General features: G+C 43.2%; 1 protein-coding gene across 2 annotated transcripts in view; it reads right to left on the bottom strand.

The window, feature by feature from the left end:
* Positions 1-21,437, bottom strand: part of SENP7 (SUMO specific peptidase 7) — a 991,910-nt gene that overhangs the window by 82,547 nt on the left and 887,926 nt on the right. For both annotated transcript variants that reach the window (XM_085622390.1, XM_085622391.1), the window contains exon 21: positions 16,730-16,880. In XM_085622390.1, coding sequence (XP_085478516.1) covers positions 16,730-16,880 — 151 coding nt within the window. The remainder of the gene's footprint in view (positions 1-16,729; positions 16,881-21,437) is intronic.

The following is a 21,437-nucleotide window of genomic DNA, read 5'->3' as shown; positions in this document are numbered from 1 at the left end:
AAACATCAATATATTATTTAGTTTAGATGGTATACTCTTATGTGTGCTAACACTATGTAGAGTCAATAAATTCTACTTTTCCTATGCTATGTATCTGCTTGAAGGAGGGGCCAAGGTTGAAATTGCGGATTACCGATCTTAGAAAAGGCCAAGAGACTTTGTCAAAGGCCTTTTCAGCATCTAAGACCATGGCTTCGCCAGGGAGTGGAACAGAGGAGCTTTATCTAGGACATGGGCAAAACGTTTGATGTTATCACAGACCAGTCTTCCTTTTATGAATCCCATTTGAGAGGGATGTATTATTGATGGGAACAGTTTTTCCAATCTATTGGCTAAAATGTTGGTGAGTTGCCCGCCACCTTTAGCCCATAGGTCCTTTTCGTCTTGTAGCAACACACCTGATTAAGTCTTCTCCCTACCCACAGGCCGTCACTGCTTGCCTTTTGTCCTGATGAAGACCTGTACTGACCTTACATTAGCGCAGCACAAGGGTTGAAATGTCGACTATTATGTGGACCAGTACATAGAACCTGCGCCAAAAGGAACTCTTCCATCACGCAGCTTTACTATAACTATTTAATCCGCTGGCCATTTTCAAAATTTCTCTAGATTTTAAACTATTGTACATATCACGCACATTGTCACTGAGCACTTACTTTTCACTGTGTCACTTTTTATTATTACACTGTTGCTTGACGGCCTTCCATAAAATATTGATGCATATATATATGAATGACGCAATTTATATATAAAGAATTTGATTTGCATACGAACTGTTTGGTGTGTTGCTTACAGCAGAATATCGCATATTATCTGAATAACGCTTGACTATGCTTAATGTGTAAAGCAATTCTTTCACCCAACGGAACCACTGTTTACCTTATAACTTACTGCCCAGGTTCTGAGGGATACTGGGTTACCCCATTATTTGTACAACTATAATTGGTGCAGGTATCTACCTGCGAGGGTTTTACTCCCATTTAATGTTTTTGGATTAATTTTCAATTTGTGTTCATTGTGTGTATTGTTGTAGTATGTCTGAAAGAGAAACCCTGTCATATAGTGAAGACTATATAGCCAAATTGATACATGACCAGGGTGCCTCAAGCTTTCTACTAGGTTCGGACAGAGTGTCAGCTGACACCAGTCTGAATGAGAAACTGGCTAAAATTGAAAGATTAGAGAAGAAGCTAATCAGAGCACGCCTTCACGGGCATGTATTGACAAAATACCTCCAGTCTAACATAATTCCCAAAGGCCTACAAGTACGTAATGAACCTGCTATATTCATAGATATCCCGAAATTCAGAGAAGGATTCAGTTACGTAGCGAATAACTGCTCTAGGCACTGGATGTTTCTTGGGGTGGAAACAGCATTAGAATATGTAAAGAAACTAACACAAGAAATAGCGGACCTTAAGAAGGAACTTATTGACGACACTTCCCTTACTAACGCTCGGGAGGCATTAGAAAGAGCTGAAAAGACACTCTCCGACTTTAATACCATCACTTTGAATAGGAAGCTAGATAAGTTATCTAAGGATATAAGAAACTACGACAAAAATATAACATATCCATATTTGTCTGACGACTATTACCAACAAGACAGCCAGGGCTTCTTTAGCAATAGAAGTCGACAGGGCCCAAGAAGATTTTACACCTTCTCAAATTCCTCTGCAGGCAGTGGTTCAGATTCTGACACAGACAGACCTTCCACTAACTCACAAACCAACCAGGGATCACGTTTTTTAGGGGAGGGCTACCGCCAAACCAACAGGGGCGGAGGGAGAGCTCAGAACTGGGAGAGACCGGGAGGATGGAACAGGGGCAGGAACACTCAGCAAGCCACATCACGGGTTCGGTTCTACCAACCAGAAACACACGGGGAGATCTCTACACGGAGGCAAACGTACAGATGGTAGAGACCCACACATCCATTGTCCAGTCCCATGACCACTCAGGGACCAGCTTGCAACCCATACCTCTTCTACCTAAAAACAACATCATTGAAACAACGAATGAAATGATTGAACTACACGTGGGAAGGAATCAGAATGCCATTAATACATCTGATCCAATCATCAACCTATCAAGCCACACTATATCTCAGGCAGAAAGGGATGTGCTTTCCAAGGGACTTTCCTTTGTCCCCACAGTCATTCCTGACTCGTTCCAGATTAAAATTGAACTACAACGCTTCTTTCGCAAAATCAGATTGAAGTATTATTTCAGCAGGAATACCTACAACCCTGTGCCTGCTGCCACAGGTTTCAGACCCATTTCGACATTCACCCCAGGGGCCCACATGGTGAGTGAGAAAATACTTGCATATGAGAAAATTGTACTCCAAGAAACCATGCAAATTGTGACAGAAAGGAAGTATATAAAATACAACATCAGCAAAGAAGAAAAGTGTGCAATACGTTCCTTGAGTGATGACAAAACCATTGTCATCAAAGCAGCTGACAAGGGTGGTGCTGTGGTACTACAAAATACAGACGATTATGTGGAGGAGCTTGAACGTCAACTCGGCATGGTGGACAGTTACCAACCAACCCCACGTGACCCTACGCCTCTTCTGAAATCCATGATAGAAAAGGTGACTAAAGGAGGTCTCTCTAAAGGATTCCTGAGCCAGCATGAATATGAATTCCTCAACAGCAAAGAGCCCCGAATACCTACCATCTATACTTTACCTAAAATACACAAACGAATGGAGAAACCACCTGGAAGGCCCATTGTTTCGGGATGTGGCTCCATCTTGGAACCACTCAATCAATTCATAGACTATTTCTTACAACCCTTCATACCAAAAACTAAATCGTTTGTAAGGGATACGATGCACGTTATACAAATACTAGAAGGTCAGGCATTTGATCCCTATACTCAACTTTTGGTCACACTAGATGTGTCCTCCTTGTACACTTCAATTACCCAAGAAGCTGCATTGGATGTTATCAGAAGCACATTAGACTCCAGACCAAGACCACACTGGATTCCTACCGAATTTTTGATCTCTCTACTGGATATTGCTATGAAAAAGAATTATTTAATCTTCAAAAAACAATTCTATTACCAGTGCAAAGGCGTAGCCATGGGCGCTACATATGCCCCAAGTCTAGCAAATCTATACATGGACCACTACGAAGAGGAACATCTGTACAGTCTGGACAACCCATACTTGAATGCCATTTCAGTATGGAAACGTTATATTGATGACGTGATAATGATCTGGTCTGGGAACCACATTGAACTCAATAATTTCTTTACCTGGCTGAATACGAGATCAACCGACATCCAGTTCACAATGACATATAACAATGAAGCCATTGATTTTTTGGACTTAACATTCCATTCACAAGATGATTTACTATACTGTGATCTGTATCGTAAACCCATGGAAAGAAACTCATTATTAAAATATGAGTCCCATCATCCATGCAGCCTGCGAGACAATCTACCGTATGGCCAATTCCTCAGACTGAGGAGGAACTGCACAAGAAGGACAGACTACTTCAGGGAATCTGAAATACTACTGGCCAGACTCAGAGAGAGAGGTTACCCTACGGGTCTACTCAAACGGGCAAAGAAACGGGCATGGTATTGCCCCCGGGAACAACTCTTAGAGGTTAACCAAAAACAATTGGAGACAGACAAAATAGTCTGTGTGACAACATTCAACACCAAAAGCAATGAAATAAAGAAAGTTGTGAAGAAATATTGGAACTTGGTCGCCAGTGAACTACAGATATCACAGGACCCCACCTTTGCCTTCAAAAGAGGCACAAATATTAAGGACTCTGTGGTGAATGCATACTTGGACACACCTAAACAACCAGACCTGAGGAATCTCCTGGGGCTTACACCTGTATCTGGACACCACAAATGTGGGCAATGCAAGGCATGCGATTTATGCTATGAAGGAACTACATTCATGTATACTGGCAGAACATACAAACTTTCCCAGTTTACCAATTGCAACAGCATGAATGTCATATATGCCATCCAATGTCCCTGTGGCCTCATATATGTTGGACAAACGACTCAAAAAGCAAAGGTCAGAATTCTACAACACATGAGTAGAGTAAGATGCAATGTGCATCACACCAACACTCTCCCAACAACCTCACTTGGTGGATACTAGAAAAGATTACTCCCAACACTAGAGGAGGGTCAACTGCAAAGAATTTGAATTATAAGGAATGTAGATGGATCCATCTGCTTAATTCAGTCCACCACGGGCTGAACGAGATGGAGGAGATCTCGAAACAAATGGGTTTACTCTAATCTGCCTCTGATGCCCCCTAAGTCCTTACACGTGTACCATGTTGCCTTTTGAGTTTCCTACAACCTCCCGTACATAGGTTTCCAACATGTGTGCTTGGTACTTACTCCAATCTGTCCTGAATGCTCAAATGTTTGGCCTTATCGTGTTTTATTATGTAACGGAACAATTTGAGTAATTTAAACTGCTTGAGATAATCAGTGCATGCCATTTCAAGTACAATGTTTATTTCAATTCAGCCAGTAATACCCAACATGCATCATGTCTTGACTATGCTGATCCGTATAATATGTTTGTATAACATGTGCTACATCGAATGGAGCTTTGTTCTCGGATAGCTGTAATTCCTCACTCGCATACAGCAATTATACTGGAAAATGATTGTTCCTTGTAAAAGATCTGCAACGCGCGTCTTTCACACGTTGGTAGTGCGTTATGCACCCATCTCTAACACAGTATCAATTATCCGTGTTAATTTACCTAACACTGACCTTGACAGCAGTGCATGACCCGCACCGCGTCCCTTTCCCTGGGGTTACACCGTTACTATGGCAAAACGTGACGGAACGCCACGCAATCTGGCGTCATGACTGCGTGTTGCTAGGTTACCAGCAACGTGCAGCGTACACGCGCACGCTGTTTTTATCTACTCGCGCTGACTCACTTTGAGTTCTGCTGCCGCATACCACAGATGAGCCCGGACTCCTGCCTGCTGTCTCAGTGAGGTAATCGCTTGACATTCAACCAGCGCCCTTGATCCTTTATTTAATTATTAAATGAACTTTGCCCGCTAATCTTCTAAATCACGCATGATTCCCTACAGTTATCGTCGCTCTAGACGGGCAGAGGAAACATTGCCTGCCGCCCGAGTGATCAAATTAGAAGCACCGTGAATAGAGACGGCATTCCATATTGAAAGAGGTGAGCCCGTCCTAGTTTCTATTCAGTTCTAATGCAGCGGTTACTTTTCGCACCTATTCTAATACACTGCATTACTTGTAGATATCATTGACAAGCACCGACTGATACCTGACTTGTGGTTCATCGGATATACCACTGAGGTGAGCGCTTTTGCCGCTTCTTCACTACACTTTCATCTAAAAGCACCGCAGCTCGATATTAATCTGCCACTTGAATTACTTGTAGGCCCCCACAACGTAATCATCCGTTTGAAGTCCTTCCATATCTTACCGGATCGGCATCTCCACAAAGGGCCCTGTTAACTTTTTGAATCTCAATCACAACAAGGTGAGTTGCCCGCCACCTTTAGCCCATAGGTCCTTTTCGTCTTGTAGCAACACACCTGATTAAGTCTTCTCCCTACCCACAGGCCGTCACTGCTTGCCTTTTGTCCTGATGAAGACCCGTACTGACCTTACATTAGCGCAGCACAAGTGTTGAAACGTCGACTATTATGTGGACCAGTACATAGAACCTGCGCCAAAAGGAACTCTTCCATCACGCAGCTTTACTATAACTATTTAATCCGCTGGCCATTTTCAAAATTTCTCTAGATTTTAAACTATTGTACATATCACGCACATTGTCACTGAGCACTTACTTTTCACTGTGTCACTTTTTATTATTACACTGTTGCTTGACGGCCTTCCATAAAATATTGATGCATATATATATGAATGACGCAATTTATATATAAAGAATTTGATTTGCATACGAACTGTTTGGTGTGTTGCTTACAGCAGAATATCGCATATTATCTGAATAACGCTTGACTATGCTTAATGTGTAAAGCAATTCTTTCACCCAACGGAACCACTGTTTACCTTATAAATCCAGTCTCATGCAAGCATGTGAGTACACATATATTGTCAGAGTATGTGTAGGGTGAGATATAGGTGTAGATGAGTGTATAGTGGGTCTGGGGGTAAGGGAGTGTAGGGAAGTGCAGACAAGTATTTTGTAGTATGAGTCTCTTGTGGTGTATGATGGCATGAAGATGAGTGCAGAGAAGTAGGCAAAGTAGTCTGAGACAATGTTATTTGGTAATGAGGCTGTCGACAGATCATAAAGGATATGTTGTATTTGTCAGATTAGGAAGTAAGACCAAGCAAGGAGTCATCCTTCTTGGAGCTATACGAATTGAATGTGAAGGTCGAAATCAAAGTATCATGGAGATGTGCATATGTGGGAAATGAGGTGAGCTCACATCTTTACATATAAGGGTAAAGGACTTTGGGATGTGCGCATGTGGGCTTTACTTTAAGTTTACATATTGAAACATAAGCACCTTATTAGCATCAATTAGATCGTTTATAAATCTGCACATCTGGAGAATGAGAAAACGGAGTCTTATCTGAGTGCATGGGAGCATACATGAAGGGTCACCAAATGTTCAATGCGTTGGTCCATCAGGAGGACATGTCTAGCTGTTACTCATTTTGGATGTAGGACTGAAGTTCCGAGGGGTCATCAAAAATGAAAGTCTTCCCTATGTTGATGATTTTGAATCTGCCTCGGCTAATGATAGAGAAGGTGATGTTCAGAGCTGTGAGGGAATTCTGCAGGGCTAAGAAGCCTTTCTTCCTGAAAACCTTCTCTTTAGCATTGTCCTGGGATATTCCGATCTTGCTGTCATTCCATGTTAGCGATTTTGATGCCCTCATATGTGACAGGATAGTCTAAGAGTGCTGGAATCTAAGTGGTCTGAAGATGAGCTGGAGTGGGGTTTTAAGCCCAGGGTCAGTCTTGTAGGCACACTGTGAGCCCTCTCGATTTTGTATGGCCTTTCAAATTTGATACCAAGGGTTTGCGGAATCCATTGTTTTAGGGAGGAGATGCACCACGGTGCTTGGTTTTCGGTCCCCTCAGGCAGTCCACAAATTCTTAGGTTTCCTCTTCTGTTCCTATTTTCAAAGTCAATTATGGTTCTGAACAGGGTGCTGGCCTGCCCGGCCATGGCCTGGGTGATTTTTTTTTTATCTTTGCGATCTTCATCTTCAAGCACGCAGATTGTTGATTCAGTCTCGCCAGTACGTGTAGATAGGGATTTGAGGTCGTTTCACGTTGCAGAGATCTCAATTTGTGGGAGATTGGTGTCACTTTGATGCATTGTGCCAGCTCTTTTAGAGAGATTAGGTCTATTTTATTGTTGACATCTAAGGCTTGTTTTGGCTTGACAGGCAAATCACTAATAGGAGGGTCTTGTTTGGCCCTTTTGAGAGATGCTTTTTATTCTTTGCGGTCCTTGTGCTCCTTCGCATCTCTGAAGTCTTTTTTGTCAGCCATTATGGGATCAAGTGGTGACCAGTGATGGGTTTGCCCATTGTTGAAGGTGAGCCGTTTGACCCTGCTTGAAGGGTTGTGATTTATTGCGAGGTAATCTGTTAAAAGTGTGCTCTAAGTCTCCTCTGTGTCTGACGTTCAGTAGAATTCTTTTTGATTATGCTCTGAGAACCTGTCTAAGAGAAAGCTCCACTCTTTCACTTCAGTCTCCGGGTAGGTAGAGGAGCGTATATCTTTGTGCACACTTTAAAACCCTTAAAATAATAGTGTTATGTTTGCAAGGGTAAAGTACTTATTGGTTAAGAGGTGGTGCCAGAATAACGTGTTCTCTTTATATGCGGTAAACCAAAAACAAAATCAAGGGTTGTATAGTGATAAGGAGGCAGTACATAGGCAAACCAGATGTGAACAAGCAGTAGAAGGCAATGCGTGTTCACACCTCACTCAGCCAAAGTCAGCCTCACCCAGCCAAAGTCAGACAGAGTCACTCAGCCCAAGCAGGACACAATCTCAAAATATCTCCATATGAGTCTCAATATGTGGTCACTATGGTGGAATTACACGAACATTAGGCAGATCAGCAAGTCGCACCTCCATTAGAGTCACAAAACTCTTGCACGATTGTTAGTGCAGCGGTGCGTTGTGAAGGAAAAGACTGTGCGGTGGAGGGTACAGACTACAGCAATTCACATTGGGTGCCGCCATGAGTGATATCTCTTACATTGCACAATACGATATGTGCACTGTTAATCTATTTCTGCATATCTGCGCTGTTTATTCCACTACTGAGGAACCAGACAACTTGAGGATTAAGAGGCCAGAATCTTACTGCCCAGCATGGCCTGTATTTGAGGAGCACGTGTGCAGCGTCTTCATGTAATTAGATGTGCAAGAAGTGCGATCATGTCACTGGTCAATTCAGGGCTTACATACCTCGAAGTAGTCTAAGTCTTTAATGGTCTAAATCAACTGTATTAATTAGGTCTCCCTCCTTACTTGTACTCACGTGGACTGTATTGGAGGACGTTAGTGGTGAACAATGTTCTTACATGGTAAACGATGGCCAATGTATTCACATAGTTAGATGAATTCTGTGTTTTTACTTACTTGAGTGGAGAGCGCTACTTCCGCTATTTACTACATTCCCACTAGTATATGCTCCATGCCAGTTTCGTCATTAAATGGTCATGATCAGCTGTACTGATAAGGTCCAAATTCGCCCGTTGGTTTCAGTTATACATTCAGCAGCAATCCCATCAGTCACAATACCATACTACTGCAGGTCTTGCATTGTGGTGTCGAGGTCCATATAACCGCTGCACAGGAGGGAGGGTGGGGGTGGGAGACAGTCAGCTGGACACTATCCCCCTGTACCTATTGGCTCCGTGTCTCTAGCTATATATATCCAAGTTAGCGAAGCACTCAGTTGGGGAGCCGTACAAGGTTAGGAAAGGTGACAGCGCTATTTTGTTATATGAGCATACTGGGCCCCAGGCAATTACTGTAGATAGTGGGTAGCAGGAAGCGGGAGTAATGGCGGCAGGATAGTGGAAGTCAACCACTTTACCTCTGTTAGACCTGGCTTTTACAGCGGGTTTATCCATAGATTTTGTGCTTTGTTGTCTTCTGTTTCTGACCTGTATTTGTTGTTTTTATGACTCTGGGCACTTTACCCCTGCTGATCAGTTCTAAAGTGCATATGCTCTCCCTGTAAATTGTATGTATGGATTGGTGTTTCTATAATTAGCTGATTAGATTTACTAGTCAGTTCCTAGTACAGTGCACTGTGTGCGCCCAGGGCCTGTAAATCCAATGTTTCTAGCAGGCCTGCAGCACTGATTGTGCCACACACATAAGCAGCCTGTAAATGTAACTCAGGCCTGCCATTGCAGAGCATGTGTGCAGTCTAGTACTGCTATGTTGACTTGGCAAGTGCACCCACTTGCCAGGCCATAAGCTTACATGTTAGTCACCCCTAAGGTAGGCCCAAGGTACCCCTATGGGCAGGGTGCAGTGTATGTGGAAGGTAGGACATGCCTTGGTATGTGTGGCATGTCCGGATAGTGAAATACTGCCAATTTAGTTTTTCACTATTGCAAGGCTATCTGTTCCCAAAGGATAGAATGGGGATTTTGCTTATAACATCGTATAAGCCTAATTACCCCCGGGAACAAAGTAGGAAAATAAAGTTTGGTATGCCTGAACTCAGAATGTTAAAAGGCATCTTTTAGTTAGGGTGATTTTTACATTCTGTGTTTGAAAATACCACTTTTAGAAAGTAGGTATTTTCTTGCTTAGCCATCCAGTGTGCTCTGCTAGGGTGTGTATTGACTGTATGGCTTTGGAGTGACAGGGGATGGGGGTGTGCAGGGGCTCCAGAGAGTCTGGACGAGTCAGCGCTAGGCTGAATAGGGTTGGTCTGCATTTGGAGAGGTGGAAGGAGTAGCACCTGCACATGAATAGGGCTGTGCCTGCCTTCCAAAATGATGACTCCGCCCCCCTGTGGTGTGTCTGGAGCCAGGGCTCACACTGACAATGGAGGTGGTTGTACACTTGCAAAGTGCCCCCCAGACCTGGTTTGGACTGGGATCAGAGCCCTGGGCCAGGAGAGAACAAAGAGGTTTACTGTATAAAAAGAGGGGCCCAGACTTTTAGATCATCCCTGGAATTCAAGAGGACCTTTTGCCAAGGAGAAGAGCTGGAGAGACTGAGGATAAGTACTGCCCCTTTGCTGTGTGCTGTGGTGGGTTGGCCTGCAGTTGCTGTTTCTGCCAAGGAAAGGAGAAGGACTTTACTGTGTGCTGTGTCCCCTGCTTGAAGGAGATCTCCAAGGGCCTGTGTGTTTCTGGCCTCCTGTTCTGAAGTCTCAGGGACACAAAGACTTCACCCCCAGCTACCCTGAACTCTGCTGCTGTGAGTTCTGACCTGCCAGGAGGTGCCTATGCCTTTATTGGATCTCTGAAGATGTTTGCTGCTGTTTGGGAGCTGGAAGAGAGAAGGAACTTGAAGAGCTACAAAAACGACACATCGCTCTTCTTGCGGCTGTTTTTCTGAAATTCCACGTATCGCCATGCCGCTACGGAAACCGATGCAGCGCCTGTCGCTGCCACATCCATTACCCACGCATCCCGGATTTCCACACATTGCACCTGTGCAACAAGTTTTCCCGATACATTAATTGCGGATCTGAACCGTCATGAAAAATCGACGCATCACTTCCCCCTACAGCCCGGATTTGACGCATCACTTCTCCTGCATGCAGCAGAACTGTTGCATCGCCTCCCCAAGGTCTCAGGAACCAACGCATCTCTTTGCTTTCGACGCTTGTTCACTCTGCGGCTGTTTGACCTTGTGAATTTAGACGCAACTACAGGTACTTTGTGTAAAAGTCACGCATCCATAGTTTTCTATGGTACAAGCTCTTGAAACCTTTTGAACGTCATATTTTTAAATGTATTATGTTGGATTTTTGTCGTTTTGGTCTTGTTAAATTTAGATAAAGATATTTTATTTTTCTAAACTGGTGCGTTGTTCATTTGTGGTGCTCGTGCCAAGCTACCAAGGGGATGAGCAGGGGTTATCTAAAGTGTGTATCCCCTTACCCTAACTAGAAGCAAGGGTCCCTATTTGGACAAAAGTACCTACCTCTGCTAACTAGAGACCCACATTTCTAACAACCCCCAAGCACCTTTTGCCTACTTAGTGAAATGTATTGCGGACCAGTACGACGGCTCCTAGCAGTGGGGCAGTCCTCATGACACCACAGGCGCCATTTTCTCATCATCGGGCCCACTGTGGGGTCTTGTGTTGGGAGGTGAGCGTTGAAAATGGGAAGCCTCAGGAGCTTGGGAGATTGTTGCACACTCAGGGGATCATCTAGGGTATTAACCTACTGTTTGAGGGTTTGATGCCAGCGGATTTAGGGAGAAAACTGCATACGATCTCACCAGGCTGCCAGATCTCTCACTTCAGGCGGCCATCTTCTCCATTTACACTTCCATGGTAGTTTGAAAGTTCATATACCAGATAAATAGCCCTCAAAATTACAAATGGTACTTGTGGTCATTTAAACTTTACCGTTGAAATCATTTCAGCTAACTGAACTCTGCATGTTAGCATAGTCCTAGCCCATAAGAAATAAATCATTTGATTAAAAGTTTTAGTGGTGATCAATTCTAGCACGTTTGTAAAAGACTGCATGCACTAAAACTAGCATGAGTTAAGACTGGCGTTTATAAATCACTGAGGATCTCATTGCTATTCTAGATGTTGTAACTAGCTCATACAGCTCAGAAAGATAATAGTTCAAGCACTATGTAGCTCGAATGTGCAGTGATGTGAAGGCAGCGACCTAACACTTTCTCGTGTCAGCCTAGTACTTCTGTTGTATTCATTGTCATTGCTTTTCTTTCTAATGTTGCGCTACTTTGTGCTAATAAATAAACTGCTCAGGCAGATAAGATGCCACTTATACTTTTGAAGTCAATCTCAATGTAGATAAAACGTTCAACTACAACACATTCCTTTGGTGTGGCAATAGCCTCAATTAAACACCAGGACAGACAAGAGAGGGCTACTGGTGGCGTTTGCAAGCATGCAGCAATGTTTGCCTTCTAAGCTCCCTGGTTCAGGCACATAGCGACAGCCAAAGCAAGTGCTTATAAAAATTGGCCAATGACACCTAAGTGATCGAGACAACATACGATTCTGGAATGGCATTGTAGGACACTACTTTGTGTGCAGATGCGATCCATGTGAAAGGGCAGAATGCTGTCACTCAGTGAAGTCAGGCAATGGTTTAAGTGGGCTGAGCCATTACACCATACAGTATGCTGTAGTGGATGGAAGAACATTTTAAATTTCACAGTAACAGACTATGGAAGAAGAGGGCTGTCTTAAAGCCCCTACAAGTATACTACAAAATGTTTTATTAAAATGAAAAGGTCTTGGCTAACACCAGACCTAAAAAAAACATTACACATGGAATCTGCATAATACTGCACTAATCACTACTAAAATGATATCAGAAATTGCATGGTAATGAGTGGAAAAAGCACAACTAACGATAATCCTTATGTGTGACTGGATCAGTAAGACTGGATTCCCATGTAGTTGCATGCTACCCATCCGAATACGTTTCAATGCCTTTTTAGGTCTCGCCTGCGCAGCACACATGCGCTGCATAGGAGGGCCTTTAGCCGTCGTACAGCTCTTTTTCAAAGCACATACTCGTGCTTGTGGCAGCATACAGCTTGCGGGAGTGCGCAGCGGCGCTCCATAAGTATGTGCTTTGAAAAAGAGCAGACTGCTCTCTCCAGCGCGCGAGCACCACTCGCGGGTGCACCCCTCCGCCTCTCTCTCCCGCTGCAGCGCGAGGCACGCGCGCTTGTTTCATTTGGTTTTTACACTCAAATTTTGTCCACTCCAGTGGCGACCTGGCGACCTTGGCGAACACCTGGCTCGAAATTTGGACAGGCCGCCAAGGCAGTCTAACTTTGTTGCCTTTCTTTTTCTGCTCTCACACTGTTCCCTTTTCTGTCCGCATTTGTCTTTTCTTCTTCCTTTCATCTCTCTTCCACCTTGATTTTCGCTTTTTGTTTCACTCTCTGTCCCTTCTCTTTGTCTCTGACCCTTTTGTCCTTGCCTTTTTCTGGTTTCTTCCTCTGACCCATTTATTGATATTCTAACCGCTTATTTCTCTGTCTTTCCTTTCGTAACCCTTTCCTCTCGATCCACTCCTTTTTATTTTGTCTTGTGCTCTGCCCCGCGTTCACATTTCTCTCACCCTCTCTCTCTTCCCTTCTCTGCACCTCCTTCACTCATTCCCCTACTCTTTATACTTTCTCACCTCTCTCACACCTATTCTTACACTCTTTCTTTTCTATCCCTCTCTTCCTCTCTCTCGTCGGAATGACCCCCCCAACACTGCTCTCTCTGTCTTTTCCCTTACTTCCGTAATGTCTTATTTTCATGGATAATGGGGTTTCAATGGCAGCCGCAGCAATACGGTTTCTCTTCATACATTGGAGAAGTGTGCAATGAAGTATATACCTTCTGGCAAAATCCATTTGGCAGTCACTATAAAGGTTGCTGAATGTACAGTGTGGCCGTACTTCATGGATAGGACAATATACCTCTCACAGTGAGAATTGCATGGAGACATGCATGCTGTGGCGTCGGTATACAGGTTACACGTTCAAGTTGTCTGTCTCCTTTTGTATTTGGTGCTTCCAGCCTCAATAAATACTTCACCTAAATTCGTGGATCGTCATACTTAACACTGTGGTCCTCTGGCAGCGACAAGCTTGAAGTTGCAATTGAAATTAAGTTGCTGGAGAAATAATTTGGAAAGTCACTTTGGTGTAATAAATGTTTTAATTTTTATAGAGGCGGGTATATGGATGTCAGTCCCATCACTTTGAGCGTACTTACGACACGTCATGTAGAGTCCCACAGCGTACATACTAATTTTGTAATGTTGTGCCCCACGTTAGTTTATATAATGACGTGTGGCAGCTGAAGATACGGTACCCCCGCCCACCACGTATCATCATTGATCATATAATGGTATGCTACAATGTCAACACCCTTGCGCAAGTGTCATCTTTGATCATTTGATGGTGTGCTGCAATGTCAACATCCCTCCCCAAGTTTCATCAGTGATAATATAATGGTGTACTGCACTGTCAACAACCCTCCCCAAGAGTCATCAGTGATATATCATAGTGTGCTGCAATGTCAGCAACAACCATATAATGCTAGATCACACTATGTCACAAGTGATCCTGCAGTGAACAGTTCAACAGTGATTATGTAATGCTGTGTCCCACATTGTATCAATACTTATATCATTCCTTGAGGTGTTTTGCAAAGAGCTATGGGATAGTTGGATACAAATTGGACAAATAATGAAAACAGAGGAAAGGAAAAACAGTAGCAAAATTAAACAAGCATTGGCATAGCCACTAGGTCTCGCCTTTGGAACCTTATAAGTGTTTAGTCATGCAACAGTTGATGTTGTTGCACCAAGGATATTGTGCTGCATAACCAAATACTTATAAGGTCCCAAAAGCGAGACCTATTGGCTATGCCAATGCTTGTTAGGAGTAGTGAGCACAATATAAATAGCATTCCCATAACCCTGCATGTCCCACATTTATTTTTTACTTTTTTTCCAGAGCCCAGCAGCTGCAAAGTAGTACTGGGCTGCTCATTTCTGTTTTATACGCTCCCACACTTGACCATCTTAGAATGATAAAGTACAATTTGTGAAACTGTGTCCAACGCCCCCCACAATGCATACCATATATGTGCTTGTGTCACAGCACAGTTGTGCAACGCAGTCATTTTGGAATGGTTTATTTTACCATTCCACAAAGGCCGCCATGTGTACGCTATCAGTGCACATGTATTATGATGCATGCATATGTATGCCTCAAACATGGGAGTGGCAGTGCGAACAAGCACTGGCAATTCCAATAGGTCAGCACTTGCCTTTGAAAGCGAAGACCTATTGGCTTTGCCGAAACTTGATAATAAATGCGTTCAGCTCCTCGTCCCACACATACAGCTGTGGATCAAACATTAAAATGACTCTCTTCACTGCATTGATGCACATTTAGATCTTGAATACAAACAGCTTAAGCTGACTGTAGACAGGACAATGGTTCTCAATACATAATATATATTTAGAGTGGCCTTTGGGCCAGATCCCTCTTCCTGACTGGATGGCTTTGTTGTCTATCTTATCGATCAGCTCTTGATTTGATGGCTTTATTCCCTCTTCTTGTGCCTGTCCAGCATTTCGGTCTCACAGCATTCTGACTGGATGTGTTGTATTCTCCCACAGCACATTTGAGGGACTGTGTTTTTTGTATTCGTTCCTTTTCATACCTTTCTTTTCCAAACACTCTCCTTACCCACGGATGCTTCGCATCTCGACTTCTCGTCTACCTCCCAATCTCACTGGTCGTGGTTTCACTTTTTATATTTTGTTTTTAATTAAACTAGACTCGGCGGCTGCCATGTGTTGCAGGGCTGCTTGCATCCTTTCTCGCGAACCACATGCCCTCTTTTTTTTTTTTAATGAACAGACCAATCCGTTGCCTGTATTCTATTGCCATATGAAGATACATTTTCACCTCTCTGACCAAGTTACAGAGTTGTAACGGTATCTCCCATTTTAAATCAGGATTAGGGTACAATACTGGAAGAACCTCCTCTTGTTCTCTTAGAAGCAAAGCTTACGGAATAAAGCCTGTTCCTAAATGAAGATCTACAGGCCTGTAGACGTTAATGGATACTGGGGGCCTTACCAAGAGCACTGTTATGGTGATAAGTAAATGCCCATAGAGATCGAAAAACCTGTTTCCACAATGGAAGGTCTACAACTACAGAAAGAATGCAACTTAAATTATTTGGGTATTCTATTGTGACTGTCAAGTCAATAGCAACTGTATGTTGCCAGGAATGTGGTGTCAACTAGAGGGTACGGGGGGGGCGCTGGGCAAGGAACAACAACTGATTGCTACTGTTGAGATTTGTCGGACACAGTAGCAGCTACATTTTATGGTTCCAAATTATGGACTATACATAGAGGCAGAAATGCAGCAGTTAAAGTAAAAGCCACTTTCATACAATTGCTAACCCTACAAAAGGGGACACAGGCAATATCACATTGATTACAATAAAGTTTTAGTGAGCTCATTTAGAGAGGCAACCTTGAGAACACTAGCAATTGTCTGAAAAATAGAGCATGCCACGACAGCAGTAGCTAAATCGATTGTGGACATGAAGCATAAACAGAAATACACTTTCAACGCCCATATCAGTTACATAAAACATATACACAACTGGATCACATTCATTTTTTGTACTAAAAGCTGCAAACAAGCATGCTGCTTGCAGACTCACTGACTTGCTGTATATAGAAATTGTTCTACCACAATTTATTTGGAGATGTTGATAAAGCAAAATACATTTAGAACATGACCACGTATTCCATTGTGAGATCATGATGTGCAGATCCGGTCACTGTTATATTCATTTTGTGTTTCTTTGATCTTCCTCACGATTTTAGATACAAACCTACTGTTTTTAAAAATACCAACTTTTCAATTCACACTTTTAAGAGGAATGCATTGTATTTATTTTTGCTGCTTTATGGTGAAAATCAAGTGTTACTGATTGATAGACAGTTACCTGGAAGAAACTTTCCACATACTGCAGCAAGTACACACCACAATCGCTGCTATTATCTTGTTTGGGGACTCTGGGAGAGAAGTCTCTCATATTTGATCTGCTAAATTCACGAAATGATTTTCTTTTTACATTCCACTCTACTTCGAGGTACCTATAGTTGATGGATGAAACAAATCAAATGATCAAGCAAACTCTTTTATTAGAAGGCGATACATTTCATAAGTTTTGGCACACTCGTTCTGGTAGATACTTTAACTAACTGCAGATTCCTCATCATGTGATCAACTCAGGAGTCAAACTGGATTTGGAAAGCAATTGCACCAGCATGCCGTTCAGAGGCACCATCAGCTTCCATTCAGCGCAAGATCTGACGACACAGAGCCACATATAGGTGCTACCCCAGCATACTGACGTCAGTTTAATCATAGACTTTTCCACACACTCAGGCATTGAGTTAAGCTTTTCTATTGAATGAGCAAAAAAAAAAAAGCCATCCTCACTGAGACCCAGGGCAGAGACTTAAACCTTGAAATCATAGGCCCAATGTCCTGTACTCCATGGTACAGAGAAAAGGCCCAAAAGCGCACTGTATCCAAGATGGCTTTGATGAAGGGGAGCCTCTGGCATATTCCCCAAAAGGCTAAAATTGTTGTGGATTGCCAAACTGGAGCTGAGAGACCCAGAGAGAATGCTGTGGTTCGGCTTTCTTTAAAACATTCCATGGCTGAGCTTGCCTTCTCGCTAAACAGGCGAGAGCATCGAACAACATGTCCATCAAGGATGCCTTGACTTCCCTAGAGAAGCCTGCAGACCTCATCTTTGAGTGGTGCCACAGTATTATGCTAAGTCTCATAGCCCTACCTAGACAATCTGTGGTGTTCCAGCCCAAGCAGATGACAAATTTGTACACATTCTGACCATCTTGCAGGGTTACGCCTATTGCAGGTCATGAATAGGATAAGACCTCATCCACCATATCCCAAAATGCATGGGTACAATGCCACTAAACGCAGCTGACTTATGAACAAGACAGACTGGGGAGAACATATGTTTGCCAAAAGTGTTCACTCGTTTTGACTCCCTAGTAGGGAGAGTGCTTAGAAAAATGCTGGGGTTTACCTTGCTCGTAGATGGCTCCATTACCAAGCTCTTAAGTGTCAGATACTAGGTTAAGAAGTCTGGGTAACCTGGAGCAGATCTATGCAAGGGCAACTTTTCGGTTGATTGGGGGGAGGGAGCAGAGCATGGCTTAGCCCAAGTCTCCAATAGTGTGTCAGTGAGAGTTTCATTAAAAGGAAACAGAGGTTTCATTTTAGGTGCCAGGCTGCCTCTGATCAGGGTCCAAGCCAAAAAAGCAGGTGAAATGTATTTGTACAGCAGTGTGCTAGTTGGACCGTGTGTAAGTTTGATGGGTTCACAATAGGCTGCGGTGCATAATGCTCTGGATGCAGCCTCAGTCGGGCCGAAGCTGGTTTGGAGTGAGACAGAACAATATGCTGCAAGTTCTCCTCCGGTGCCAGTAGTGTTAGTGTTGATAAACGAGGGGCAGAGACAATGCGGGCCTTGGAGTCATGAGAAGAACCCATGCACCAAAGGCACACCTCGTGGGGATCTGCCAGAAACATCGGTTTGAAACATCCTTAAATGGGTTAAACCCGGTCATCTTAGGGGGTGATATCCCTTGCACACTGGAAAAATTTGCTGAAGAAGAAGGTCTCTTAAAAATATAAGATAAAATAGGAGCGGAGTTCCAGATCCACATCTGAAGTTGCTGAAAGAGAAGAACTGATGTCTGGACACATGGATAGCATTTATATGCAGCTCAACTTGTCACCTCCTGAGTGGAACGGCTTTGACCAGGGATGTCCAGAGTGAGCAGGCACAAGGAAGAGTGCACACAAAAGTCATGATGGGGTCCACGAGTGATCCGTTTACCCCGAGGGTGAACCAGAACCAGCTTCAAATTCTGGAACATGGCCTCTTTGTAGGTTGCTGCAGTGGGCCTAGGTAACTCGGGACAAATCTGCATAAGAAGTTAAAGCCGGAGAGTATCTGAATGCAGACTATGAGACCTCTGCCTAGAGCAGGACCATCTACCAGCCGAAGAGCTTCACTTGGGACTTTTTGTGCTTTTCCATCACCTTGTCTCTAAATTTTACTGTTGACTTATTGAAAGGGAGTATACGGGACTGGAAGCTGCCTCTAGAACTTGACCGCCCTTCCTTTCTTGGTGCACAGTGACAGATTCTGGATTCTTGCTTCCTGATGGGATTGGGATGCATTGGGGAGCAAAATGGAGCTATGTTTGGTACCAAGGCACCAAAGAAAGGCATCACGAGGGTCTGGTTGCAACATGGTGTTCACAGTTTGAAACCTTAAGTGGTCAGCCTGACTTCTACACCTGTCTTCATCTTTCGTTTTACAAACCTACCTCAATCCCAATTCCCAATTCTCCCTCTGTCCCTCCCCCCTCACTAATCCCTACAATTATTTGCCCATCCAATTCCTTGCCCTTCTACTACCTAGCCTATCCTTGTACCAACCCCTTCACTTTTTATATTCTATTCTTTTAACGATGGTACCTTTCTTGCCAGCTCTCCTCCTCATAGGAGAAGGGTCTAGAGTAGAGTCCATTAACCCCATTCCAGTATTAAATCCACTGCATAGCACAGTCAAGCCCATGTACCATAATTCCGACTTGACTCCATGTACAGGAATAGGTGATCAAATCTGCATTAACAGCAGTAGTTCCGGGCAAAACAACCTCAATAACAAACTGCTATGTTTTTATTCTGAGTCTCATCTCCAGTCCGACCTTGTCAATCGAATTCCTCAACATACATGCTGAGATGTACATTAGCCAAAAATAAAAGCTGAATCACATCTGTCTGTACCTCCTTCAGCACACGATTGATATCAATTCAAAGATCATTCACCTGGAGCATCTGCTGTCTAACCTAAGTTCTGTCTTCTCTTATGAAGGCATCCTCGCTCCACTTCCGGACTGAGCAATTATGACGTACAAGATGAAAAGTAATTGTAAACTACATCCTCACAGGCTTCATACCTATCTCTGCAAGGATGCATGGGACACGTTTCTTGAAGGATATTTTATACACTATCCTTCCATCAGTCCGCAGTGACCAATCCCATCACGAAAAGTAAAACACAAATTGTTCTGTTTCAGAGAGCTGAATGTTAGACTGACTGTACGAGGGGAGTAGCATCTAAAAATCCAATTCCAATTCAGGTCGAACCCTGGTCCACACCACACACCAAAACAATTAGGCTAGCTTTGTGCTGCATGCTGTACAATTGTAGACCATGGGTAAAACCCAGACTGGAAATAGTTGACACCACCATAAAATACAATTTTGATTTACTACTACTCAAAGACTCTGTTTAATGAAACCTTTCATAAGGTCAAAGACTTCCTGGTTCCCACAAATTACTTCATCATTTGATGTGACCATGAATACAGATAAAGGGGAGGTACTGCGATACTAAGCAGCAATACCATCCAGTGCAAAAAAATGGCCAGTGATACATTCTCCTGCTCTCAGTACCTGACTTTAGAGCTCATATCTCAACAGAATACCCCAGTTAGGTTCAATTTAATGTATCACCTGCTCGGTGACAATGCAACATTTACTGAGGAAGACATGGAGCTCATAATTAATCAATTAATTTGTGGTGATGACATTTGTCTGCAAGATGTCAATCTCCTTTGGGGTAACCCAATGAGGTTTCAATGAATCTTCTTCCCCTTTCCTCTCTAGAAAAGGATTAAGCCAGTAATGTCTTAGACCTACCCATACCAGTACTCAGTTTCTGAGGAGACTATATTTAAGGAAGGTATGGTCATCATACAAAATCGTATATCCTGTAGACTCACCAGATTCTCTTATCCCCTTTTATCTGCTTTTCTCACTCTCTGTTACTTTTAGGCAATCTAAAAAGGAAGTTATATGGTCGTGCAGCACTAATAACCTTGAGATCAAAAATGTTGCTGAATGAGTACAGGATGCACTCCCACCTATACACTGACATCAATGACAGTTCAAGACGCGAAGACTGCTTATCATTTAAAACTGAATCACTCCAAAACGTAAACTCTTCTATACTCCTCTGCAAAACCACCACTACAGTCCAATCATGGATCTACTGGATGTGTATCCTTTACTGCAATCCTGTCATTACAGACCACACCAAAACTCTAGGTGTCATTTCTTGGAAAAAAGACAAGGGGCCTGATTTTAGAGACTGGTAGGCGGTTACTCTGCCAAACACATGACAGGTATTCTGTCCGCCTTACTACAAGTACATTATATCGTAACGCACTTGTAATGAGGTGGACGGGATATCTGTCACGTTTTTCACACAGGACCCATCAGCCGAACTCTAAATCAGGCCCTTAGTCCCTGGATACTAATAAATACCAAGGCCAGACTTTCAACCGCATCTGTTTTGGGGTAATTCCTGCTTCATAACTGAAGAAGGTAACTAAGAAACCTGTCCAATCACCAATGCTGTGAAGGATTGACTATTGCAACTCTCTGCTGACTGGCCTTCGCCAATATCGCATCAAGCTCCTCTAAAAGCAGATTTTCATGCAGTACGTTTCATTTCTGGCATCAAAAGACATGACCACATTTCACCTATAATTCTAACACCAAGATGGCTTCTCATTAAGGCAAGAGCATTGTAC

The sequence above is a fragment of the Triturus cristatus genome, chromosome 8 (genome assembly GCF_964204655.1).
Source record: "Triturus cristatus chromosome 8, aTriCri1.1, whole genome shotgun sequence".
Classification (NCBI taxonomy): domain Eukaryota; kingdom Metazoa; phylum Chordata; class Amphibia; order Caudata; family Salamandridae; genus Triturus; species Triturus cristatus.
This window is presented reverse-complemented; position numbering and strand designations above follow the sequence as displayed.